At 37.3% G+C, this 27,445-nt stretch overlaps 1 protein-coding gene across 1 annotated transcript; it reads left to right on the plus strand.

Moving 5' to 3' along the window:
* Nucleotides 1-2,112: 2,112 nt before the first annotated feature.
* On the plus strand, nucleotides 2,113-27,052 carry LOC104434102 (E3 ubiquitin-protein ligase UPL6). Its single transcript, XM_010047064.3, is given in 27 exon segments — nucleotides 2,113-2,662; nucleotides 3,461-3,558; nucleotides 3,877-4,004; nucleotides 4,551-4,662; nucleotides 6,711-6,891; nucleotides 8,662-8,844; nucleotides 9,424-9,606; nucleotides 11,141-11,222; nucleotides 11,397-11,515; nucleotides 11,664-11,962; nucleotides 12,055-12,151; nucleotides 12,365-12,508; nucleotides 14,616-14,699; nucleotides 14,777-14,863; nucleotides 15,031-15,171; nucleotides 15,278-15,403; nucleotides 15,878-15,976; nucleotides 16,530-16,597; nucleotides 18,245-18,311; nucleotides 21,165-21,335; nucleotides 21,416-21,505; nucleotides 23,385-23,465; nucleotides 24,039-24,112; nucleotides 24,642-24,658; nucleotides 24,661-24,712; nucleotides 24,828-24,917; nucleotides 26,383-27,052. Coding segments are annotated over 27 exon segments (3,099 nt in total). The 5' UTR covers nucleotides 2,113-2,503; the 3' UTR covers nucleotides 26,450-27,052.
* Nucleotides 27,053-27,445: the final 393 nt, after the last annotated feature.

The following is a 27,445-nucleotide window of genomic DNA, read 5'->3' on the forward strand; positions in this document are numbered from 1 at the left end:
TTAGGACTATAATCACATAGCATAATTCTTTCACTTAAAACTTTTAGGCTTCTTTCATTAATGTGTCCCAAACACATATGTCATAATTCAAACTCTTGAATAGATGCATCCAACGTGTTCATGGGTAAATATGTCACTACCTCACCTTAAAGTTCATATATGTTAATGTGCTTGTTTCCTTTCATTATTACCAAAAAATTTCGAATAATTTTCAAAATTTCATATTCTAAAATATATCAATATCTAGCCAAATTCAAGACACTCAAAGAAATTAAATTATTCTTCAATTTTGGAACATGCCTCACTCTAGTTAATGTGCTCATAATACCATCATGCATTCTAATTATAACATTGTCAACATTGACAACATCATATTCAACATTGTTCATTGACTACACTTTACTATTATCCATGCACTGATAAGTAGTAAATCGATTTCTATTTGGTGTAGCATGAAAAGAGTAACTAGAATCCAATAATCCATCCATCAAATGACAAATAATTAGTAACAGACAATACATAACCAATATTATTCAAATTATTATCGGTTACAATTATAATATCATTTACAAAATCAACTATAATTTCCTTATCATTCTTGTTCCTTATCTTAAAGCAATTTCTTCTAAGATGTTTCCTCTTGCTACGGCTCTAACTGACAACACCACCACTATTAAACTGACTACGTCTATTTATGTTTATATTACTCCCACAAACATGCATACTAGTTTTTTCTTTGTTTTCACTTACTAAAGCAGCAAGTTCATTCGATCCTTTTTTACAGATGTTTTTATTTAAAATTAAATCTCAAACCTTATCAAACACTTACTAGCTTACAATGACGAATTTTACTGAAGATCAAGCGATACATTAAGAGTATATACTCGAATCACTCAAATACTCACGGTATTTCTCAAACCCCAATTACACCCAATAATGCACGCAGTGTTTAGCCTCATACATTTCCGTTAAATAATCTCCTAATCTCATAAAGGAATTATAAACAAATTTTTATCACAATACTTTAATTTGGCTTCAACATTAAAATTACTAGCATGGAAACCTACGGAAATAATCCACACCAAGCACTCGCTTAGAGATGGTGCTTCTTTGTTTCTCTAGACATGCACGCCTCCAAGGACGCTTTGCTCTTTATTAAGAATGGTGCCTTCCAAAGCACTCATGTAAATGTGGTGTTTCATGCAATCACCAACAACGGGTGTATCTACTAAATATATATTTATAGCCAATAAAAGAACTTCAGAAGCCAATGTCAACAAGGATTAGGAAATCACAAAATACAGTTAAACCAGCCCAACTTGAGATTTTCCTTTTTTATTTTTTTATTGTTTTTTCTTTGCCAACTCCAAATTGCCAAAAAGGATATTATTGCATTTCAATTGCTCGATTTCAGACGTCTGCAAATATATCAAAATCTCTGACTTTCCTTTAATTGATTGGACTTTTTTGCAATTTATCTCGAGTTGGATTTAGTTAATGAGTTCAAACACGAGACATATTTTAACAAAATAAATAATAAAAAAATCCAAAATATGTAACCAAGAGAATTTCAAATCGAACTAGATTGGTAATTGTAGGAACTTTAAACCGAATCGGTTGGTCCTGGTCCCTAAAAAGCACGCATGATAAAATTTCTACTTTTTTATTTTTTCGTTTTTATTCTCCGGAAGAGGTTTTGAATAGAAATTTATTTGGTAACGCAATTTGATTTTTTTATTTTTGGAATAGATTTATATTCCAGAAATAGATTAGAAGAAGAAATCAGAAGCTAAAATTTTTAATTTCTTAATTTCTGAAATAAAAATTAAAAAATTTAATATTTGGTCAAAAATCAATTTTCGTTGTAGAAATTTTGTGACAATCACCCTAATTTTCTCCCGGACTGTGCTCAGCTTAGAAGATAAGGCGCGTGGCGAAAGATTCGAAAGAAACGCGAAGACAAACCAAAAGAATTTGAAGGGATGGGGATCGGGTCGACCCGCTCCGCAGCCGACGTCTAACCCGGATCAGCCCGACGCGATCCGACCGCCTGGCCCGGTTCCCGAACTCCAGAGTACGAAGTTTACCCAGAAAGAAGAATATATCGAATCCCTGCGAGAAGTCGAAGTCGAAGTCGTCGTCTCCGTCTCTTCCTCCTCTTCCTCCTCTTCCTCCTCAAGTCACGCAAAAACCAGCTCACCGACACCGCGAAGGAAAGAACCACGAGGGAGCGCGCGCGAGAGGGGAAGATTTGAACCGACCTCCGCCGCACGTCTTCTTCCAATCGATCCTTGAATCCTCTCCATTCGAACGCGGTAGTGGGGCACGCGATCGGAGCCCCGCCGATCCAAACCTCTCTCTCTCTCTCTCGCTCTTCGCATCGCCGGCTTTGGACCGCTAGGGCGGGTAAACCCGATTCTGTCGTCGCCCCCACGCGATCGTCTCGGGCGATAGGTTTCTTTCTTCCGGAGGAAATCTCGAGGCCTCTCTGCCTGATCGAGCCATGTTCTTCAGCGGCGATCCCTCGTCTCGCAAGCGCGTCGCTCTCGGGGGCCGCAGCACGAAGGAGAGGGACCGGCAGAAGCTCCTCGAGCAGACTCGCTTGGAGCGCGAGCGTCGCTCGTGGCTGCGGAAGCAGACGCTGGCGGCCATCAAAATTCAGGTTCGCTCCCCTGGGCTTTTGTCTTCTGCCCGCTCTTTCTCTCCTCCTCCTCCTCCTCCTCCTCTTTTTCCTTCCTTTTTTGATGATCAGAATATGACTAGTATATAGAATTGCTGTTTTGGTAGCATCTTTCTTTTTGATGAAATGGAAGCTTCTTTTCTCCGTGTAGTAGTAGTTCAATAGATTCACCATGATAGTTGCCATGCCCCTTGATAAGGTCGGAAGGCTTTAACTGTCAAACGAGCAAATGCTCCAGGTTCTACAACTATTCATAACATGTGCCGACAATGCGCGTATACAAGTGGAGATAGGCAGTGTAAATGTATGGGCATCAATTCAGGTGGTTCGATTTAAGTTGGAATAATGGTTCCTGGATCATTGGAAAGATGATGGAATTTGATTTGTTCCTGTGCCCTGCTATCAGCCTTTATTCAATCTTGTTTCTGATTCAACTTCAAGGGAAAAGAAAGTCGTCCTCTTCTTTTTCTTGATTGAGGTGGGGGTAGGGTTAAGCTTGGAAGAGCCTTCCGTAGTCCTAATTTTACAATTCGAGCCAACAAGTAAAAGAGAAATTAAGCTTTTGCTGGAGCAGAGGTTGATTATAGCGTTGTTGAAGCCATTTGCTCACGTGAAGAACTACAGGGCATCTCGTCTAGTCTAAGATTGTCGATGGTCCTTACTGATATTTCTCACTTTTCTCTATCCCAAGTAATTTCAAGTCCTCGATTGAGACTATTTCTTTGAGAGGCATTATGTATTGTGGTTTATGTGAATGTGTTGACCAACTTGTACCTGCAGAAAGGCTATAGAGGAAGAAAGGATGTGGAAGCTGCCCGTTCGGATGTAAGAATGGAATTCTATTGCACGTATGGGAAGCGATGTGAAAATGTCAACAGGTAGATGTTAAACCTTTAACTTTAGACCATTGCCCATAGTTATATAGTGGTTGAATATAATGTTTTCGGAAAAGTGGGTGTCATGGCTGCCACTCAGGTGCAAGATCATTTATTTGCAAGAATTACATTTTTCAGGCCATAAAAAGAAAAAAGGATGTACTAGTGAGCATCATGGAAAATGTTTCATGATCTCTTATTGTGCTCTTATTTTACCTCGTTTTTTTTTCTTCTGGGGGGTGGGGTGGGGTGGGGTGGTTGATAGATTGTTCTCCTCCTTTTAAGCAATTGATTTGTGCTAAAATTTGCTGCATATTCCAGGCATTGTTTTGGTCCAGATTCAGTGTTCCTTCGTCAGTTGCTTTTTTTCTTCAATGCACACATTGACGGCGACCTATCAATCCTTGTGGAGGTCTGCTTATATATTCGGAGATATGTTCATGATAGTGGTATGTTTACCTACCACTTTTTTCCAGAAAGTTTCTTGACTTTGGGAGCTGACATTACCTAATAATTGTATGTAGTCTGTTATTTGTTTTTGGGGCCACCGAAGACTTCTTGTTTGAGCACACCGTTTAGTTTCTGTGCATGAAACTATTTCACTTGCAGTTTGATGTTCTTGTGGCCTGGCTTCCCAATTATTGTTTGCTAGGGTTGGACACATGCTAAATGCTTTGAGGGCTTATTTAGAAACACAGTGGGTTTCTCCATTGCATTCTTTTCAAGAGTCAACAAGGGGAAAGGAGAATTTCTTTTGCAATTTTTCTTTTCCATATGCTCGGGGTTTCAAATTGTTGGGACAAAGTTCTAGTTTACCCTGAATTGCTGAATTAGACCAATAATTCTGGACATTTGGAATCTTCTTGTTTTCTTGTTGCCCATCTTCTTGTGGTTTCATGTTTATCTTTCTTGTTCATTGCTTGGAGTTAGGGATGGTTTAATTATGTTCTGTTTAATTTCTCTCTGCAAGGGAAATAATCTTTGTTCTGCAACAGGTGACCTTGTGAGCCTCTTTGCTGGAGAAGATTATCTGTCCAGGCAGGCTTTGGTGGACTTTAGAGTGAAACGACTTGCATACTCTTGCATTGATGCTGTATATAAAAATAGGTTGGTTGTATTAAAAGATGTTTTGGTGAATAGAGTTGATGAGTTATTTTATTAGTTGCAAAAGGAGAATTATATTTTTCATCCTATATCTTTGGTTTAGTTTCACCTTACATCCTCAACACAATGGTAACAATAACACTATTAGATTCTTGGATGTAATTGTCACATCCTTCACCTAACATTATTACGTTTCACGCCCTAATTCTCCTTTTTTTGTCCTCATCGTATTGATCCTTCATCACTAGTATAGCATTTCTTCAAAGCCTTGAGCTATTTAAAAAGGCTAGAGAATGACAACAAACAAGTGCTAGTGGCAATCGTGCATATTCTAGGAGGGAGTGGTGTGTGTTTGTGTCAGGCCATCACAATAAACAAAAGACAATTATTTAGCAGGTGAAGGTGAGGAAAAAGCCATTGACATGAGCAAGATAAGTTGTGAAGGTCAGTTGGACCTAAGGAAGAAAATCTGCCAGAAATAGGGCCCTCTAACTTCATTGTTTTTGTTTTTTTTGTTTTTTTTAGTGGGAGAGGGGAGGGGGTTGGAGAGGGGAGTCCTGTTTCCAGTGGGCTATTTGAATTTTCAGGGTGGTGGTGTTTCGTTTTCCTGCTGTGTATTCAGGTGTACGTTGCCTATAGTGAAGCTTTGTAGTTGGTGTTTGTTGTGTGGATTTATGGGTAAATCATGCATGTTGGTTGGACGGTGCAGGGGGTGTTGTGGTGCCAACAGTGGTTGTGGAGGGCATGTCAGTGATGCCCAATAGGACATTTTATGTGGGGGTGGTTTTATTGAAGCTTGAGAAAGGAAGGAGAGCGGTCATGTTCGCTTGTCGTGCCCAATTTCTAGAATGTTTTCCTTTTTGAAATCATAATAATGTCATTTCCATTATCAAGTGAAATATTAGCTCACAGTGGCTTTAACGGGTTTCCAAACAACAGTCTAAAGAGCTAACAGATAATGTAATTGAAGGATGAAAAATATAATTTGTGAAAAAGGATGTATAGTGTAATTGGACCTGATATATATGGTGTAAAATGGAGTTTCCCATTTGAAAATGAGTTTGATGCAAAATCGCAATTTTGCTTATTAATGGCTTGATTGTTTATTCAAATATGGAATCTCTAGAAATCTATTTATATTGTATATGAAACTGCTGCATTACTCATGTTTTTGGCGATATGTGAACAAAAGCTTAGAATCTGCTCTGATGATGGGTTAAATAATTATTATAAGACTTTCTTGTTGATTGAACTTCAATCAGGTGAATACCTCACTGTTCACGAGGTTTGAACGAATCATCGGGCACTAGCAATAACCATTGCTATGTCCCTGCAAAAGTCCCTTGTATTTATTTGGCCATCAAAAAGGCAATACATAAGGTTTAGTCCTTATTGTGAGTACTCTGGATGTCAACTAAATTATGTCTTTTGTTACTCTTTACACCGTATTAAGAGTTTGCAAGAGTTTGCAAGCTGAAAAGGACTCTAGGAGCCTTATAGAAATTATAAATGGTGTAGTTGGCCACACCACACCGTCAACTGTCCAAATTAACATGTGAACTAGAAATGAAAACGTGGAAGAAGTTAGGTGGTGCACAATGATGACACGATGAGATGAACTCATCGATGGTGATTTGGACGTGTGAGAGGCAAATCGAAAAATTTCCAGTCCAAAGATGCAAGGACTAGGATTTAGGTTGTTGGCCTAGGCAAGAAGTCTTATGAGAGCTGCATTGAAATACTAAAGATGCAAGCGTTAAGATTTGTATTTACTCTTTCACTGCTGTACGGTAAGACTTGTTTGTCGTTCTCTGGTGGCTCCCTTGCATTTCCTGTTGTTGCCATTGATTTATTTTTGCTGCCTTATGTTGTTAATAGGTGTAATGTTGTTAGTCATTTCATTAATATGGTAAGTTGACATTGGGTGATGGATTTTCTGGGTGCTTGCTTCCAACTAAAGAGTTTTCTTCCCCATGCTAAACATAAACAGGGAACTTTTCAGTGATTGCAGTTATAATCTGATGTTCTTATTTAGCCTTTTCTCATCACAGATATAAATTCAGGGATCAACTTATTATGACATCGAGTGAATCTAGCCAACCTATGACTCTCTTGCTGGAGGCACTAGCTCTGCTGATAGATCCTAGACTTCCATGGGTTTGTAAGACGGTTGGTTATCTCTTGCAGGGAAGTGTGTTCGCTAAGTCTAGAGAGATTGTTCTAGCAGGGCAGGTATATATCTCTCTACATTGTATTTCCGTGTCATCTTTTTTTTTTTTTTTTTTTTTTTCTGTTAGTTGTGTTAAGTTTGAACCCCTTTTTTTCTGCCAAGCTTCTTTATTCGGCCTTGCTACAGTCAAACATGGGATCTTCGTTTCTCAGAAGACTGAAACAGTACCAGTTATTTTGGCTTTGGAGCCTTTGATGTTGGATGATGCTTAGGGGATCACAAGTGGACCGTTACGTGAATACATTTCTGAAATTTGGAATGACTGAACATGTTTTTCTTTGTCTAGGTTTTCTCTTTGGTATGTTTGTCCTCGATAAACAAACATTATAGGAAGATTGAAAAAAGAATCTGCAATAAGGAAGATATTTCAGGCAAAAGTATCGTATAGTTTGCTGGAGGTACAGATGTGTCAACTTTAGAAGCTGACAAATATGTCTATAAACACATATAGTGGATCCTCTGATGCTTGAGGATGACATCCTCAATATCTGAAATTTTGAGTTCATATTTGTGAATGTCTTGATATACTTCCACATTTGTTTATGCCCTTTTAACCTCTAATTTATAGCAGCTTATGGTGGTAAAATTTCTTTAGAATTTCGCAGTTTGTTGAGATCGAAGTTGTAGTTAATCCAACTCAATTCATGCAAGACTTCTGCTAGGTTCCCTTTTTTTTTTTTTTTAACACAGTGAATTGAGGAAATAAATGGCCAGAGAAAGGATCATAATGTCTTTATTGGCATATCAGGGGTCTTGCTTGGTCTTTTTCTGTAATAATTTATGAATTTTGGGTTAGTAGGATGTCACCTAAGCTTAGGTTTGTGTCTTACCTGTTTTGTCAAGTTATCCAGGATTTGGAGTTCCATGTCATCAAAAAATAATATTGGTAAAAAGTCTTTTTTTAATTAATCAGAAAGTGTTTTATTTATTTATTTATTTATGATCAAAATGATATTTTTGTTATATACTTTTTGTCTGAGAAACGTTGATGAAACAATGCCACACTAATTATTTTGGGTAAAATCATTTATAAATTAATCCCTTGTAGCAATAAGTTGCTTCATGATATGCCAAAAGAAATTGTAATACTAAAAGCATCCGGACTTTGCTCTTTTATCTGTTTTCAGATGATTCTTCTGTTATGTGAATAATCTTAGAATTACTTTCTTTCTGAGTGAGAAAAATTACTCAAAAGTTTCTGTCAATTTCTACTTGCCTATATCATTGTGGCTTCTCTTAGTGGCTTGGCCTGAACTACAATTTATGCAATTATATTGTATAGCCGTTTGAAGGATTCATCATGAAGTCTGTCCTTTTCCCCTTTAAATGAACTGTAAATATGTCCAACCTCCTGCCTGGAGGTGTGCTTTCATTGTTCCATGGAAGTTTTTATTGGTTTCATTGGGTGGAAATCGGAGAAATTACTCTTGTTCCGTCATATTCATCTGGGTATATTGATTTTCGGTTCATGCTATAGGCCTGATTATACTGATCATGTGTTATGAGACTGAAATTTATTGTGGATACCATCTATCCTCTGTCAAATGACTTGACTAGAGAACATCTGTGATGCATTGGTTTCAAGTAAGATATGTAGATGTTGATCTTTAGCTGAATTTATTTGTATGTCGTGAACTTCATTCAAGGTGTATCTGACTGTTACTAATTGCTAGTTTTGTTTCAGTCCACTGGTAATTTGCTTATAATTGAAACAAGATATGTTTTGTATTCTCTCTTTTATATGAGACATCTTAACCCCTAATGACATGCAGGAAACTAGGAAAAGTTTTATTTTCAGTGGATCTGTCGCTGCATTGGAGTGTGTTCTTTGCCAAATGATCCCTCATACCAGTCAGGAGCCATGTAATTGCTTAAGCATTGATCCTCAGCGGAGTTTTTCATGCCAGCTTCTTACAATTCCTTTCTTATGGCAACTTTTCCCCCATCTGAAGGAGGTGATCCTTTCTAATCTTTCTCTGTTTAGAAGAATCTACATTTTGCATCTCTTTATTAGGGGATCAACTGTACTAATCTTTGTAGTCCCGGTATATCTGTATTCAAACATTCTGTATGTCAGTTGATTAGTCACTAATTATATCAACCACTGTATGCGAGAAAGCAACCGTCTCCTGCAAAAACATTGTATCTAGATTGTTTAGAACGTTTTTTAGTCAGTTACTGGAGATTAAAATGCATGTGCAATAATTGCTTTTATGGATGATCTAAATTCTCTCTCCAATGAGCTCATATATGGATATGTGCTCCTTGTATATATTCTCAACTTCTGTTCCTCCTTCAGTAAAATCTCTAATAAACATTCCCTCCCCCAACATGCACACTCACTCCCCAAAGAGAAAAGGAAAATACAAAGATATAAGACACATAGTGAAAAAGGAAGAATAAGATTGATAGTATTCTTCTTTTGAATGTGTGGGTGTCAATTCTTTGGATTCTTCAAACTGAACTATAAAGAAAAATACTAAGAAAATTATTTTTAAACAAAGGCTCTGATGATGGACATGCTCATTTTCCAGGTTTTTGCAGCACAAGGTTTGAGTCAACACTACATACATCAGATGGCACTCTGTGTGAACAATCAAGCTAATTTATTGCCAAAGGATTTATCTCATGATCTTCCAGGCTATGCCTGCCTCCTTGGGAATGTATTGGAAACTGCTGGAATTGCTTTATCTCATCCAGGCTGCAGTTTTGACATGGTACGGCAGTTGCAGTTCCCATCTATTTAAATAACCTTTCAATTATCATAGCATGGGGTTACCTCCTTTTCAAGTTTTTAACAAGGAATGTAGTACATTAATGCTGATAAATAATTCACTGAAGAGAGTGCAGTTATTATATCCCCAATATACGGTAAATTTTTGTCTTGGGCAAGTGATTATATCCCCAATATGCGGTAAGTTTTTGTCTTGGGCCATTTTCATTTCCTCATGAACAAAACTGGTCCAGTCTTGTGTATGAGATGAAATGTTTTAACAAGGATTAATCAATTTTTAGGTTGTCCTTACTCCTTAAAGAAGGTTCTTAATGAGCTTCCATCCTTCTTCTTTCCATGCTTTAAACTATGTTTTTTAAAGAAGAATATGCTGACGAGGTTTTATCCATGTCCTAGTTTTGTCCTCTGCTAATTGCCGACTGTCTTAAATCTTGATGTCATCATATTCTTGGATAAATGACTGCAGGCATTGGAATGCCAAGCCTAGGAACTGCAGTTTCGTATGAGTCGTATTAAATCTCACCAGTTTTATGTTATGTAATCTTTTGCCTGAAAAAGGATGGTTGAACATTAATGAAAGAAACTTGTAGAAGGTGCTTCACCACCTACAGTTTCATTTTGAAGTCTTGTTATTCAAATTGTTTTATTAGGAGCTCTCTCTTAAAACTCTTGTCACGATTTGAACTAAATTCAAGTGAGGCTCCTAAGTATGGTCTGATAGCCACTAAAAGGGTCATATCCTGTTGAAGAGGAAGTGAAAGGAGCGAGACCTTGCGGAGTATAGCAGAAAATAGATTGGTTCATGACTATACAGGAAGTTGGCTGAAAGGAAGTATCTAGTTTGTTAAACACATGCAAAACGCATATTCTTAATTAGGATTTCAAGGTTAATTACCACGTAATATTTCTACAATCATATCAGTCGGTGTCGTTTGTGCTTGCCTCAGCTAGATTGCCTTGTAGTTCTCCACTTCCATTTTTACCTTATAGCAACTTTACAGCTGAATGACATTACTGCCACAGTATGTAATTCCAAAATGATAATATTTTGGATTGAAACCAATAGATGTTCATAGATTTAAGAAGTGGATTTCTAGTGACTAGGGTTATGAACTAATGTGTTCACAGTTTGTTATTGTGATTTTCAGAAGTATGGTCTAACATGTACGATAGAAGGATTCACCATCACTGAACTGAACATGTGGAAACTCGTTAGTAGAGCACATTGCATCTACCTGCTTACCTTCAGCTATTTTTGAACACTAGTTTTTAAGTGTTACTGTTGTATGTTGTCTGTTCATTTTAGAAAGGATACCAGCAACAATTGCTTGAGTTCATTAGTAAAACATAGTATGGGATATTAGTGTCTGTTTATCTTTTGCATTTTGGTGGTTCTTTCCAATAATTTTTTTTCCATTGCTGAGGATCCTGGGCTTTGCTTGATCTAATAGAACTATTTATTTGTTAAGTAAATCTAAATCTTATAATTCTCATATGTTTTACAATCTTATGATCAGGCTGTAGATCTTGCCTCTGTTGCAACCTTCTTATTGGAGGCCCTCCCCCCTATAAAACAACCCAATATGGAGATCAATGAGGGTAAGTTTCCTTGTGAACTATTACCTTCATGAAGCCTTTTTTCTGTCATGTCCTTTCAGAGATTTTTGGAGGTTGCCCATTTCTGTAACTGGTTGTTAGATGATTACTACGATTGGCACTGGCTTTGAACTCTTTTTTGTGCATTCACTGACTGCGTGCATGTATGCTGTTCAGGGTCTACATTTGGTGAGGATGATGTGATGGCTGGTGATGAATTGATGAAACCATCCTTAGATAAGGACTTGGAACGGCAGATAATCAATGCAATTGATCCACGCTTTCTTCTCCAATTGGTGAGATAGCTTGTAGTAACTTTTCAAGTAAAATTACCAGATTTCCTTGGATTCTCTGAAAGCTTTGTTGTTTTTGGTGAATATAGCTTATGTTCGTCTACTTACTTTATTTCTATGGTTTTCTTACCTTGGTCATTATATGGAGAAGACCAACGTTCTGTTTGGGGGACTGTCGTGCGTAGTTGGTTCACATAATGGAGTGGATGAGAAAGAGGCAGCAGCCATCAGTGCTGCTTGTGCTTTTCTGCATGTTGCATTCAACACCTTGCCCCTTGAACGAATCATGACGGTGCTAGCTTACAGAACAGAGCTGGTACCTGTTCTTTGGAACTTTATGAAGCGCTGCCATGAAAATGAGAACTGGTCAACTTTGTCTGAATGTGATTATTTGAGAGGTGAATCACCAGGGTGGCTTCTACCACTGGCTGTTTTCTGCCCTGTATACAAGTAAGATAAAACCTTTGACTCTGGAGTTCACTCCATTAACATTTATGAGCTAATCTCGTGATTGATTGGAAGTGCTCTTTGGTTTTGGCCAGGCACATGCTTATGATTGTTGACAATGAAGAGTTTTATGAGCAGCAGAAGCCCCTCTCCCTGAAGGATATCAGATGCTTGATTGTAATTTTGAGGCAGGTAAGATTTTGTGAGAGAATCAGCATACTGTTGCCTTGTGGAAAATGTGATTGATTACTATTTTGCTTCCAGTGATTAAAGAAAAATTTCCATCAAGTGGTTTTCTGATCAAGATGTGTATTAAATGGAAATTCAAAAATCAATGTCTTTGATCAGATGCTACAATTAATGTCTGTGAAATTACATACCTGGATTTGGTCCTCCATCATGCAGGCCTTGTGGCAACTCTTGTGGTTGATGCCTATGACCACTCCAAATCTTCCAAAATCAGCTTCTAAAGCCCCTGCTGATGGCATGAATCGCCTAGATCTCATTAAAAGCAGAGTCAGTCTTGTAGCTTCTGAGCTTCTTTCTCAGGTAGTTGTTTGTTCTTGACTTGTTCTGGCTTTCCTTTGTCGCCTTGTGGAAAGAGGCTGAGTTACAGTTAGCTATTTCTTAGTACACATGATGAATGAACTAATTAGTACTATCCTATGAAGGAAGACTTTCCCTCTCATATTCACCCAAGATACTGAAATCATAGGCGCATAGGAATAATACTGGCAAGCTAGGAAAGTTAATGTGTTAAAGTTATTCCCTTACTTTTGAAAACTCAGTACTGATGATTCTTTCATGCACAGCTTATGGTTAAGAAAGCCACCAAAGGAACTTCATCTCTCTTAAATCCATCAGAAGGTTTTTTGTTTGTATTTTCAAACCACATTTATTGTCTTAGTGGTAGCAAGGCTTGATAGGAGACAAATGTTAACTGTTTATTGTTTTTTCAGATTCATTTTGATCTTGTCTTTTCTCACTTGCCTACACATGATCTAACGAAGAACTCCGCATGTCTACTAAACTCATTTTGTGCATAAGTTGTTATTGACCATTTGAATTCCATGCCATACAACATTCTGGTCATATTGCCATCTTATGGAATATTCCCTTAAGCTTAAGTGTTACACGACGGTTTCACAAATTACTATATATATTTCTCCACTTCATCCATCCTGTTTGTACTGTATGGGTGAGCTCTCCAGCGATGTCTCCATCCTTTTGCAAAACAAAATACAAGATACTGGAATTGTTCAATTTTTGGTATGTTTCGGTCCCTAATATTGAGTACTGTTAAAATTTCTACTAGCTTCTATAGTTGCACGGTCATTAATGGTCCTTGATAAAGCATTTCGATAGGGTTAACATGTATAGTTTGAATGTAACATTTGGAAGACTGAACAGCTTTTCATTGGCTTGCTAACTCAAAGAACTCTATTAGAACAAGTGACCTCGTTCTGGCAAAACTGGCTTCTAGAATTCTATTGTGGCATGCACGTCAATTGCAGTCTCTTCAGGTTGAAATACACAATTAATTGACAGGTATGCTTGACATGAGATAAAAGTGAATCTTGATTGAAAACTGTGAAAATCAACTTACATTCACTTAGCTGTTACCTTTGCTTGATTTTCTCTTCTTTCTCACTCTTTTGCTCTCTAGATTTTTCTCTTTTTGAACTCATTCCTTTCAAGAGGTTTGATGATTTAGTGAATTCGAGAGTTCTTTTGAGCTTTTACAGTTGTTGAAGTATCGAGATGAACTGGTGGGGCAGCTTGAATATGCTAACTTTTTCATGCTTGCAACACCACAGTTTTGTCTAAACCGGATCAATTGGTTTCTTATTTACATTCTGTATTGTTTGAGTTGTATCTCGTATTTATGTTTTGTTCCATTCATTAGAAAAAAGAGGTTACCTTCGATTTATTAGAGACATTTATCAAGAATGAGGAAGCAGTACTCCTCACCCTCACAAAAGTCTTGATTCGAGAAAGATTAAGAAAAAATTTCTAAAGAATCTGTATGAATATGCAAGTTTAAGCATAAAAATCAGATTCCTGCGAACTTTCTGGTATTCAGTCACCATAAGGATGTTAAGGTAATAATTTTATATAGGTTGTTTTATGATGGTACTTTAAAAATCGTATTAAAGTTTCTTATAATGATTATTCTGAAGTTAATGTTAGGAATCGTAAGGACACCATTGTGATGTAATTAAAGTTGCAATTTACAATTACAATCATGGAGAAAGCATGGCGATACTTATAGATTCTATACTTTCGTGTAATTAAAATCTGATGCCTCTTATAAAACTAATGAACCTTGGCTTTTACAGCTATTACAATCTTCCAGTACAAAACAGCTAGATGTTATTGCAGCTTGCTTGCCTAAGACAAAAATAAGCCCATCGAATAGACAAGTAATCATTAATAGGTTCAGCCCAAATTAGTGTCAATCTTGAACTTTGGCTTGTGGCAAACATAGAATAAAAACTTTCTTATATGCAAAAATTGGGCATGAAATATGTATTCCCCATGGGTTAGCAAGCAATTCTGGATAAACGGTGACCTCTGTTATTTTTAAGAGAAAAAAGTAGTATTTTGAGAAAGCTGTGATTTGGTTTTCCCTTCTAACTTTTGAAGTCCTGTGAAGTTGCAAGATTGGAACAATAGAAGACAGTTTGCTCCTCCCAGTGACTTTCATGCGGATGGCGTGAACGAATTTTTTATCTCTCAGGTACCAATCTTGAAATTAGTTTTTAGGATTGTTGTGCCATTACTGATGCAGCTACTTGGCCAATGCCATTTTATCAGGCTGTGATTGAGAATACCAGAGCGCACGACATATTGAAGCAAGCTCCTTTCCTGGTGCCGTTTACAAGTCGTGTTAAGATATTTGCTGTAAGCGATTGGAGCATCAGAATTTTTCTTTTGATGAGTAATCTTGGCAGTCATGCAGATTGATTATTTCAAGGAAGTTTGACATCATCATTGTGATTGAGGGTCATGCAAATTTGCTTGTGCTTTCTCAATATTCCACGATTAATTTGTTCAAACTGATCTTGCAGTCACAGTTAGCAACATATAGGCAGAAACATGGCTCTCATTCTGTTTTTACTAGAAACCGGTTTAGAATACGGAGAGACCATATCTTGGAAGATGCTTATAATCAGATGAGTGCATTATCTGAAGAGGATCTTCGAGGACTGGTAAGATTTCTCTGATTACTTTTTCATTTGACCTCAGCTTAACATAAGGGGCAGGAAGGAGTAGCTTTGTGTTTGTTCAATGTTGACATGACCACTTCACTTGCAGATTCGCGTATCCTTCGTGAATGAATTAGGTGTTGAGGAGGCTGGTATTGATGGTGGTGGAATTTTTAAGGATTTCATGGAAAATATAACACGAGCTGCCTTTGATGTGCAATATGGATTGTTTAAGGTTTGGTTCTTCAGTCCTTCATTTATCTTTTCTGCTTATGCACAATTTCCCATCATGATCCTATGCATTGTTGAGATTGTTGATGCTTAAGCTTTTTCTAGTTGATTCAAACCTTTGATTTGAGGAAGAATGCAGGTTCTGTTTCTTAATGCTTTATCATATTTCCCTGAAATTGCACTCTTTTAGGATATGGGACTTCTCTTCTTTAGTAAAGTCATAATGAGATTACTCCGTATGGATCTTGATGGCCTCTTAGATCTGCTGATATTAAGCTGGTGATTCTTTTTGCCTTTTTGTATTCTGCTTTGAAGTATGAGGTCTAGTTGTTTTCTTGGAGTCTAGCAAAAGTTAATATCCTCATAAACAAGTTGGTATATCTATAGCTTATCATATGGACGACTTTGACCTTTTTGTAATTGCCTCTAGGTTTGATGTTGTCATGAAACTCTGTATTTGACTTTTCCGCATATACAGGAAACTGCTGATCACCTGCTCTATCCCAATCCTGGGTCGGGCTTGATACATGAACAGCATCTCCAGTTCTTCCATTTTTTAGGTACTCTTCTGGCAAAGGTATCCTTCCTATAACTGATGCTTCTCTTAACGAAATGTCATCTCTCTTCGTTTTGACGGCAAAATATCCAATAAGGCATTATTAAACAGGCATTAGGGACCGAGAAAGCCAATCATCATTTTTTGGATTAAAATTACTAGTTATTAATGTACCAATGGCTCTTTTGTTAGCCAATTCTATAGTTTCACCACAAAGAAACAATGTTTTATACAGGTTTTTATAGGAGATATGCCAATTGTAGAGTGGATATTCACTTTCCTCTGTGCCTTTCTAGCTTTCCTACCATAAAGTTCAAGTAGGTTTGCGCCGAATCCACCATCACCTCTCATAGGGCTTAGTTTATCGAGCCATAGGTTCTCACTCTTGTTGTGCTCCTTACAAAACTATTTTTGACTTAATGTCATGTAATGTTTTGAGTGTTTTTGCATTACATAGGCACTGAGATTTTTATAGCAGTACACCAAACCCTTTACTTGTACCACTCTTTTTAATTGAATGAGTTCAAATTGGTTGATAGCATTGGGCAGGTTTTAATAAATCTTCTACTTGTAGGCAATGTTTGAGGGGATTCTTGTGGACATACCATTCGCGACCTTCTTCTTGAGCAAATTAAAGCAAAAGTAAGATTGTGTTACCTTTTCTGCACTCTATATCAATGTCAATAGCCATCCATCCACCATGGTAATGTGTATATATGAATCTAAGTGTGTCATTTCACACTTGAAAATGTGAACCCGCTTAAAGGATCTGAACTCTGCAAATTTTTGTGAAACTCACTGGCAAACAGAGGTAGTTTCTTTGATAGATCTGTTGGCATTATAAATAGGGAAAAGACCACAAAAAACTCCAAACTTTGTCCAAAGTGACAAAATTACCCCAAGCTGTTTTGTATGATATGAAAAATCCCAAACTTTGCTAATCGTGACATATTTACCCCACCAAAGGCATTTTCGTCTTATTTTTTCTGTTTTTCCTTTTTTTTTTTTCCTTTTTTCTTCTTTTCTCTTCCCTCTGCCGGCCATGGCGGAGGGAAGCTAGAGTTAGGTGAGGGCCGTCCTTGCTTGACTCTGGCTTCCCTCTGCCATGGCCGGTGGTAGGGGTGTGCAACTGGATCGGGTATACTCGGGAACCGGACCGGTCCACTTGGAAAACAGGGCCGGGAACCGGTTCCCGTTGAAATCGGTTTGGGAGCCGGGTCCGATTGATTACCCACCCAGGAACTGGTTCCCAAACCGGTTTTGTAAGTATAGGTCAAAAACCCTATTTTTTCTCCGTATTTTTATTTTTATTCCTGCAATCACATGGTGTTTTTCCTCGACTCTCTCAAACATGCACGGCACTCCTCCATCATTTCTCTTCCTCACTTGCTTCCCTCCCTCATCGACTTCCTCTCATATCGTCTGACGGGCGGACGGTGTTCGTCGCCACAAAATTCTTGTGTACTACGTGAATTGGCTCGCTTAATTTTTCTTTTGTAGGAGGAGTTATGCTTGCATAAATAAGTAGTTTCATGTAGTAGTTGTGGGAATAAGACTAATATTAGACCCATGTTTGTTGCTAATTCTTTGCCTTATGATTTTATTTATTACAAGTAGCTCTGTGGATTCTTAATTTTTCGTTTAGTCAAAAAGTTCATATATTTATTTATTACAAGTGCTTAAAGTTTTGATACAAATTAGGAGGATTATGTTACTTTCTCGCGTATTAATATAAAATTTGAAGTTGTATAGGATATTGAGAGATTGCAAAACAGGTTTCAGTGGAAAAAGGTTGACCCTAGAATCGAACCGGAAAACAGGGTGGGTCTAGTACAGGGTCTAATACAAACAGGGTCAGGTACCGGTTCCAAAAAAGGAGAACCGGTTATAATGGGGTCGGGTATAGGGTCCAGGTCTAGGCCCTACCTACCCTGGACCCAATCACCCCTAGCTGGTGGAGGGAGGGAAAAAGAAAAAAAAGGAAAAAGAAGAATAAAAGACGAAAATGCCCTAGGGTTAATGTGTCACATGGATACAAGTTTAGAGTTTTTTGTGTCATGAAAAAAAGTTTGGGGTAAATATGTCACAGTTGTCAAAGTTTGGGATTTTCATGCCACAAAAAAAGTTTGGGGTAAATTTGTCACTTTGGGCAAAGTTTGGGATTTTTGGTGGTCTTTTCCCTTACAAATATAACTAATTGAGTAATTCTATTTAAAAAAAAAAAAAAATAAGACTAGGAATTCTGTTCCTTTCTTTGTTTCTTATATGTTTGGTATTTATTTGCATTAGGTACAACTATCTCCATGACCTGCCTTCGTTGGACCCAGAGTTGTACCGTCACCTTATCTTTTTGAAGGTAATTTCTTTTTCTCCTGCTTACTCACAACAGGCTAAGGATCTTGCTTCATGTGATATGCTTGGCAGTGTTAAACTTTTGCTATGGCTAATTAGAGGGGGGAGGGAGAGAGGTTATGGTATCTTTAGAATAACAAGTAGTTATGGGAGAGAAACTGTTCCAGTACATTAAAACAAAAGAAAAAAAGAAAGACAAAACAAGACAGTCAAACATACCTAAGTACATGACAGCAATAGGCAAAGTAGAGACTACCCAGCTTCTGGCACCCTGGTGTGGCTGTGGCCTGGAGTGATGGGCTTGTACACACCTACGGGTAGAATTAGTAGCTATTGTTCAAACCGAACACATCACTTTTAACTGAAAAATTGGTATGGGTACAGCTAGTTGAAGAGATAGAACTCACTTTCCCATTGATTGGCATTTAAAAGCCCGTTTGCCAAGTGTCTGGTCAGAAAAATCCAAGTTCCAAGCTCACTTCCAAGAGTCTTTGTTCAATGCAATCAATAATATCTCAGGATACTTCACCTTCTAAGAGAATCCTTGTACAAGGCATAAAATATGATGTTAGAATATGTTTAGAGTCCAATTGTTTTCCCTTTCCCATCCTTGAACTGTTTTATTGTAGCTATTTTCAAAGTGCGAGATGGTCCATTTGTGAGCTACGTTTTTTATTTTCATCCATTGAGAAGACGTTCTTTCCTGCCAGCATTTTTTTGCACTATGAATCTTCAAATTACTAGCCTAATAGTGCCTTTTGAAAACATTGGGAGGATTGATACCCAGACAACCTTTGTCCATGGGCCAATCACCTACTATGAATCTAGCAAGGTGATGTTTGAGAGCATCTTCAGACAGACCTGATGAGGTCACTTCTGTGTGTACCCAAGCCTCCCAGCAATTGAGATATGAGTTGGGATGAAGATAAATCTGTACATTGGACAATGTACTCTTTCTGAAAGACAGTGCTTCTTTTGATTGGGTAGATATTTCCGATTATATTATTTAGGTGGGTCTCAGAGGTTAGATCCTTCCTAGTGGGATTCCCAGATAATCTGTCGGAGAAGAACCTCCTTTTCCACCTTGGGATGCTGGCCAGCTAAGAACAATTGACTCCCTCACCAACTACAATCATCTCTTTGAAAACAAAAGGTGAAATCATATGATTACTTATCCTAAAACTAGTCATAACCGTCTGTAGCTGCCTGGTCAATCATGCTGAATGCTTTCATACAAAAAAGATCATACTTATATAAATCAAGGTGATTGGTGGAGCTAATTGAGATTATGCCAGATGCACTATTAACTAGCTCAAAGAGCTGAGTTGGCAGAACCACCTCTGCATAAGTTAGCTGAACCCTGATTTTGGGATTCAAAGTTCTGCGTCAATTATGATTGCATGTGAAAGTTGAGGATTTATTAGTCAATTTGGTAGAACTAAGCAAATTTCCTTTCACTTTAGTTGCCAAAGATAATTCTGTTACCATTTTTTTGGGTCAGGGAGTCACAAAGATTTGAAGAGTTCCTCGGGGACTTGTGATGTGACCTCGTTCTGAATTGGTTTGCTGGAAAATATAAAGAATGAAATTTTACTCATTACAAAAAATTTCAACTTCAATGAGATAAGGAGACTAATGGTCTATTCGAAAAGGACTTGAGTAATATTTGAATGGAAAAGAATATGCTGTGATATTGTTGTTCAACAAAACTAAGTTGAGCGATTCCTTGGTAAACCAATTATATGATAGCCCATGACCTTGTGACGATCATCGATGGCTAGAAATATGTGTAGTGGATGTGACATCTCAAAATTCACTAAGGGCGTGTTTGGTAATGTTTCCATTGTGGGGAACAATTTTTGAACATAAATAGTTTTATTTATTTATTTCTGTTCCCGGGAACAATTTTTGAACAGAAGAACACGATTCATAAATGCACAAATTTCCGTTTCTGGAATAGAAAAAGGAAAAAAACACATTTCGTAAACTTGTATAATTTTTTTGTTTCTTTTAATTTTTTATTACTTTTATTTTTATTTTTATTTTTTTTCTTCCTTTTAGCTGGTCGTTGGCCTCGGCCATGGCCGGCAACCAGCCGACGAGGGCCGGCGGCCTTACCAGATTTGGGTGAGCTCGAGCTCGAGCTCGCCAGCCATCGGCGAGGCTCGGCCTGGTTGGAGGCCGGCGACGCTCGGCCTTGCCGGGGGCCAGCAATTCTTCGGCGAGGTTGCCGGCCCTTAACGGTCGGTCACTGGCCATGGCCGAGGCCGGCGGCTGGCCAAAGAAAAAAGGAGAAGAAAAAAGAAGAAAAAGGAGAAAAAAGAAGTGTTTCTCGGAATTGTTCCTGAGAACAAGAAACAAGTTTTTTTTACTTCTTGTTTCTGTTCCAAATCTGTTCCCGCGAACAAAAAAATAGATTTTTGTTCCTCGGAACAAAAGTGTAAACAAACGCGTTTCTGTTATTTTTTTGTTCTTCGGAACAAAAGAACAAAAATTTGTGTTCTAGGAAAAAAATCAAATTTAAACAAACAGCCCCTAAGCTTCTGCTGGACAAGTTCATGGGAACTTTTCATATTCCATTGAAATATGCAAGAGGTTTAGTACCCCAAATTAGGATCAATCATTTTCAGAAACCATTTAAGTATCTTATGACTCACCAAAACTAGTCAACTGTTTTACAAGCCCTGGAAGAGCAGTTTTTTTTTTTTTTAATACTTCCTGAACTTTTAGAGTTCATACTGCAGTTGTGACTTCAATCACCTAGTTGGCTGACCATAAATTCTATATTTTCCTGTATAATTGACTACATAGGAAACAATCAGGTTTTGATGATTATTTCACTGAATATTGTTGGCAGCATTACAAAGGTGACATATCAGATTTGGAGCTGTACTTCGTCATTGTGAATAATGAGTATGGGGAGCAAACAGAAGAAGAGCTTCTTCCTGGAGGGAAAAACAAGCGTGTTACTAATGACACTGTCATCACGTTCATACATCTTGTGGCAAATCATCGTCTGAATATTCAGGTTTGATGAATTCCACTCATTCCTCTTTGTAGTTAGTTTTGCTGAGTGCAAATATGACATTTCATTTGTTATTATTTCAGATAAGGCAACAAAGTTTGCATTTTCTGAGAGGATTTCAGCAGCTCATACAGAAAGAATGGATAGATATGTTTAATGAGCATGAACTGCAGGTATTGTTTTTTTTTGAAAGAAAAGTGCCATATCGCAATATGCATGTAATAGCTGGTATTGTATCTACTATAAAGAAGAGCTTACTCCATCTTGCAGCAATTTGCTTTTAGTTGCTGGCTGTCCTACTTTTAGTCTTACTGTCAATTGGAATTTTGGTAGATATTTTATTTTACAGGTCATCCAGATTGAAGAGAAGTAGATAGCGTTTTAGCCTAAATTATTTTGCAAAAAAGTTTAGACTAAGTTAACACTGGTTACAGATTTTGGGTTATCGCTAGTTTTGAAGTTCCCAAGTTTTATGGCATAATTATTGGTGAATGGATGTAACTTATTTTTAGTTTATGGGCCATACTTCTATGTTTTTTTAATTACACATTTTTTCTAACTGGGCCACTTGTTTTCTTGTGACATTATCATACCCTTTTATGGTGTCTATTAGTTTTTTATGCTTTGACTTTTATAGTTGTCTTAATTCATTGCCTGAACCATCGGATGTTCTTCCATGGATTTTTTGTTCATTCTTCTTCTTCGCTGGGCACATATCACTTGCTATATATCATAGTAGAAATGGAAAGGGGAAAACTTTAAGGGTCTTGTTGGACCAAGACTCATGATTGTTTTTATGTATCTAAGCTAAATTGATGGGAGCTATCTTGATTCTAAGATGTTTTTTTGGAAAGGCCATGGGTTGGGTGGGAGCTGAAAGACTGATTGAATGCAATCAGCTCTAGACTGACCCAGTTGGACACTGGGGCATAGGTGTTGCCTGACATTTACTCAGACGTTTCCAAATTTCTCCTACCTACATACTCAACCTTTCAAGTTTATTAGTGTGAATAACAGCAATAAGTAGATTGAAAGGCACACAGGAATACAAATGAGAAAATGTTAAAATAATAAGGTGAAATAATATTTGGCTGAAGCTGGTGATACCGATTTTACATGAAACTATAATAGCGGGTAGATGAAGCTTTGGAGTAAAGCCACCTGCCATGTGACCACCAACCTCCATTCCACTGCTTTGTGTATTTTAAAAGTCGCAAAGTAGTTGTTTTGATTCTATCAACTTTGTTGTAAAATGTCTCAATCTTTACTGAACATATTTGTTCTCATAATATTGTTCTTCTGCAAGTGCCTTTCTAGTGCTGCTTAGATTTGTTAGTTAATTTCCACTTTCTTCAACTATCATCAAGGACACCTTTCATCCTATTTATTTATTCACACATTGTCTTTCCTTATTTTGATTTGGAATTCTAATTACCTATTTCAGTGTCTATTATTACGATTGGTTTTTCGAGTATACTACCTTAAAAACACAGCCAATACTGCAGGACCTCCAGTATACTCAACTATACTAATAGGGGGCCATTGTGGGTATTTAATCTGGTATTGGAAGGCTAGAGAATGTCTAGTTGGTTTCCTGTTTTAGAGTCAGTAACAAGTAATTAAGAGGACTATAGACTGACTTATACCATATGAAAGAGTTTATAGTGTTTTTGTTTTCATTCCATTTTCTATAAGTAAATGCTAATATATCTAGAGAGACAAGCAAGTTGACTAATATTTATGATCCGATTAAGTCAACTTTCAAAATGCTTAAATTTGGGCATAGGATTGTCATAATGCCAATGGGATATAGTCTGGTTCAATCTCTCTTGTCAGAATATATAATTCCAAGTTTTCAAAGAAATTTGGTTGGTTATTGTCTATTTCCATATCTAGGTTGGAACGGAACCAAAAGTTGGATATCTTGGGCTAAAGAGGGTTCTCTGTCTGTCCCATGATGTAGTTGTTTGTCATCATAGGTTCTTCTTACATCAGACTCGTGAATTCTATGTCTATGTCTATGACTATGTCATTCATCCTTTGTTTCTACAGCTTCTTATATCAGGTTCATTAGACAGCTTGGATTTTGATGACTTGCGGAGTAACACCAACTATGCAGGCGGTTATCACAGTGTAAGTTTCTGTCTTTGCCACCGACAGGATTATTTTGCTAATTGGTAGAATGGTTTTATACTTCTGCTTGTGGATCTTATCTTGGATATTATTAGCTCTCACTGAACAAGCTGTTGCATTTTATTCTCTGAAATGAAGAGTGAGTATCGCTTGATCGCTTTAAGGGATGGTAAAGCCCTTTTTTTTTCTTTTTCCTTATATTTTTGAAGATTGAGAAAGGTTGTACAAGTGACCAAACTGGTGCATTTGTGAATTTGTTCTTCTTTGGCAAAGTTTTACAATAATAGTTTCATATGGCATTCTGTATTATATTGCTGCAGGGATTGTTGATGTAAAATGAACCATGTAAGTTTGTGAAATTTGGTTTTGCATGGTTTTATTTGGTCTGGTGAGACGAAAGACTTTGCATAGTCCTACTGCTTATGTTGCTTATGCAGGATTTAATGGCCAGTGGTTGTCTTTCTTCATATATGATCGATATATTACAGGATGTATTTGCATTTTTATATAGCTAATTGTTGCAGGGAGACCATCTGACTGGGTTACTTTTTATATGTGTCCTTAATATGACAGGAGCACTATGTCATCGAGATGTTCTGGGGAGTTATCAAGGGTTTCTCATCTGAAAATCAAAAGAAATTTTTGAAGTGAGTCTGACTACCTTTTTTGCTTTTATGAATTTCATTAGGCAAGATTTTAAGCTGTTTGATGATTGGTCAAAGCTAGATTCTAAGTTATGCCTTGTAATTTTCTTGTCATCTATGGAACTTCTTACCTTTTCATGGTTTTAGATCCTCTTTCTTTTTTTCTTTTTTTTGGTGTTTGCCTTAAAAACTATTGGATCCTATCTTTCGTTTTGATATGTATAAGTAATTTATTCATAGGGTAATGCTTTTTATATTTTGCAAAGAGTTGATGTGAACACCTATTATGTGAATCAGCTAGTGGGTAGTGCATTAAATGATGGGGCACTCAAAATCCAATGGATGTTTGCCTCTTCAACTCTTTGTAAAAGTTTTGGAAAGCACCTTTTCTGCAATGATCAGTACTCTGTTTTATTTGATATTTTACTGTTCCAGGAACTTCATGTCAGTATCCTTCTCTATATTTTAACTTGAAGAATTTGAAATTGACTTGCGAAATATACCAATTAATAGTCAGTCTCTTTTGCTTCAGATTTGTGACAGGGTGCTCTCGGGGCCATTGCTTGGATTCAGGTACTTGGAACCATCATTCTGCATACAAAGGTAAAATACATTGACCTAAATCTGCTTCAACAAAAGGTCTTCTATCCTTGTCTTATAATTGATGGGTAGAAATGTGCTGTATGGATGTTCTTATCATGTTTGTCTGTTTTGCCAGGGCTGCTGGTAGTGCTTCTGAAGAGGCTCTGGACCGATTGCCTACGTCAGCCACTTGTATGAATCTGCTAAAACTGCCACCATACCGAAGGTTTGTCCAGTTGTCATATATTTTTTTTTGGGGCCTGAATTTTGGATCTTCTCCTACTATATCCACCAAGATAATCCTACTGCTTGGTTACATAAAGACACCTGAGACACATGCCATTCTGACATATAAGTTTCCTTGCTGCTGTCAGTGTCTAGAAACATCATCACTCACATTTGCTTGTTGCCAGCGTGATGCAAGTAATCCTAGCATGCTAAACATGTTAAAGCATTATTTTACTCGAGTTGGACCTATACTATCCGTGATATGCACACCTCATTATCTTTGGGCCTCTTTCTATTCTGGTGGGATAAGCTCTCTTTTGAAAGAGTGGTGCAATAGTACGGGATTGAATTTTTTTTTTTACCTGGTTTATCTTATTATTAAAAAATAAGAATCTTATCCTAACATTTTATTCCTCAATAATCCGATTGACACAACTAAATTACAGACTTTTTATTAATGATCATTGTTTTGCTAATCTCAGGCTTGGTAGATAGATTAAGTTTTGTCATGTGCCAGTCATCTGCAATATACTTGGTATGGGAATGTATTGATATGAAGAACCAACACATTGCACCTTTGCATATAATAAGATTTTGTCATACAACTACTTCATCTATTATCTTATTGCTTACATGATTTGAGAAAGTGCAAACTTCTCATCTATGGATTAGTCTATGGGTTTTGGGCAGTATAATATTTACGCGTCTTGCTTAGGTATTACATGTAGAGCCCATCTTTTATGTACAGTCAGTTGAAGTTGTCATGCGGTGCAACCTGCTTCATTGTCATGTTAAAGAATTCATGGAACAATCTTTTATATATATACGCATTACATTAGTTGCTGTGTAAGCACAACTCTTGGCAGTTTTGCTGTTGTATCATTTTGCCAACAATGTGAATCCATATGCTCAATGCTTAATGTCTTTTTCTTCTTTTAAATTTTTTATGTTGAAAGTGAACCTTTTTGTTCTCTTATTTTCCTTCTGACAATGCAAAAAGAAAAGGAGGGAAAGGAAAAAGAAAGAACACTGTTATATATGAAGAGCTCTATGTACAGCAGCGCATGAGGCCGACAGGCTGAATATGCCTGTTGCTATTAAATTAGAGCCTCAAGCAATATTAACTATACGAGGAGAAAAGGTCAAGTTTATTTTTTTTTGATGTTCTTCAGTCTTCAGGGATTTCATCCATGCTTTATACAACCCTTTTTGTCATTGGCTTAAAAGTTCCAAATTTTTGTATAGTGGAAACTTGCATATGTACGTAAATGCATAGGTTGATATCTGGTCAATATGATTTATGATTTATCATGTAGTTGAGGTCTCTTTTGGTTATGAGATCTGTTTTGTGTATGGCTTAGTTTTTTGATCTCTATGGCTATGTGGGCTGCACCCCTTTGGTGCCCTATAGTTGATCTTTCTCACGTATAAACAAAATAATCCTCCACTGGATTTCTATGCAGCAAAGAGCAGCTGGAAGCAAAATTACTGTATGCAATAAATGCAGAGGCTGGTTTTGACTTGAGTTGATCTACATGTGTCGCATTATCTTCCTGGCACTCGCTGGAGTGCTCTTATATCAGCGTTCCCGACATTCAGTGGGTGTGAGGCCTGGGTTTTAGATGTCACTCATGCGCAAAGTCTCTCAAGGACATCTAAGCCTCCACAGAACTGCGGTTATTGCTGAAGCCCAGGTCGAGTGAGTGTTGATTCATGGGGGCCTGGAACTGTACATATGGGGTTCCTAAGATGCAGTAGAGATCCTATGTATATTAATTGGATGTACGGAAAGCTTTCGGAAGCTGTCTTTGGCTCCTAATTTATAGATTGATCTTTAGTTTGTATCTAGGAAAGCATATCAAGTAATGTACAGTGAAGGTTCAGCTCTTGTATCTGTGCCAATGATTGCATCTCTAGAAGCCACCGATTGATGGCCCGATCTTGCAGTTGGGTTCCTCGAAGAAACTTTCGAAACAGTATTCTGTAGAAATCAATGGAGCGTTCTTCATTGGAAGAATGGCGTTGGGATAAATATAATTTACTTCTAGTCTCAACTGTGTCCTAATTTGTGATGTTATTTTGTTAATACATATGCTGGTGTTGATGGATCGGGGATCAAATCAGATTTGAAGTTCTTTTTGTATTCGTGTACACGAAGTCTATATGCTGATATACGTATGATGGGTCGATTTTAGGTAATTCTGATTCCTTGGAGGTTCACTTAGATCTTCGTTGAATTCTACCGTCACAACGTCGTAACCGAGGTTTTCAAACTTGTCTGAATGCATCTGAAAAACAAATGCGGTTTATTGCTTCAATCGGGGACGGTTCTAGGGGGGAAGGACTGCGCTATAATGGGACAGTCTCTAGATAAAGCTTTAGAGACTATTAGCAAGTAGTCATCTTAGAACATTATAATGTATGTATTGAAATTTTCCGACTTATAAATGTGAAATTCAGTGCTATAAAGATCGAGGGCTGAAGTTTCGACAATGGTGTACCAGTCACTTGTATGTTCTTGTTTGG

This window comes from Eucalyptus grandis, chromosome 2 (genome assembly GCF_016545825.1).
Source record: "Eucalyptus grandis isolate ANBG69807.140 chromosome 2, ASM1654582v1, whole genome shotgun sequence".
Taxonomy (NCBI): Eukaryota; Viridiplantae; Streptophyta; class Magnoliopsida; order Myrtales; family Myrtaceae; genus Eucalyptus; species Eucalyptus grandis.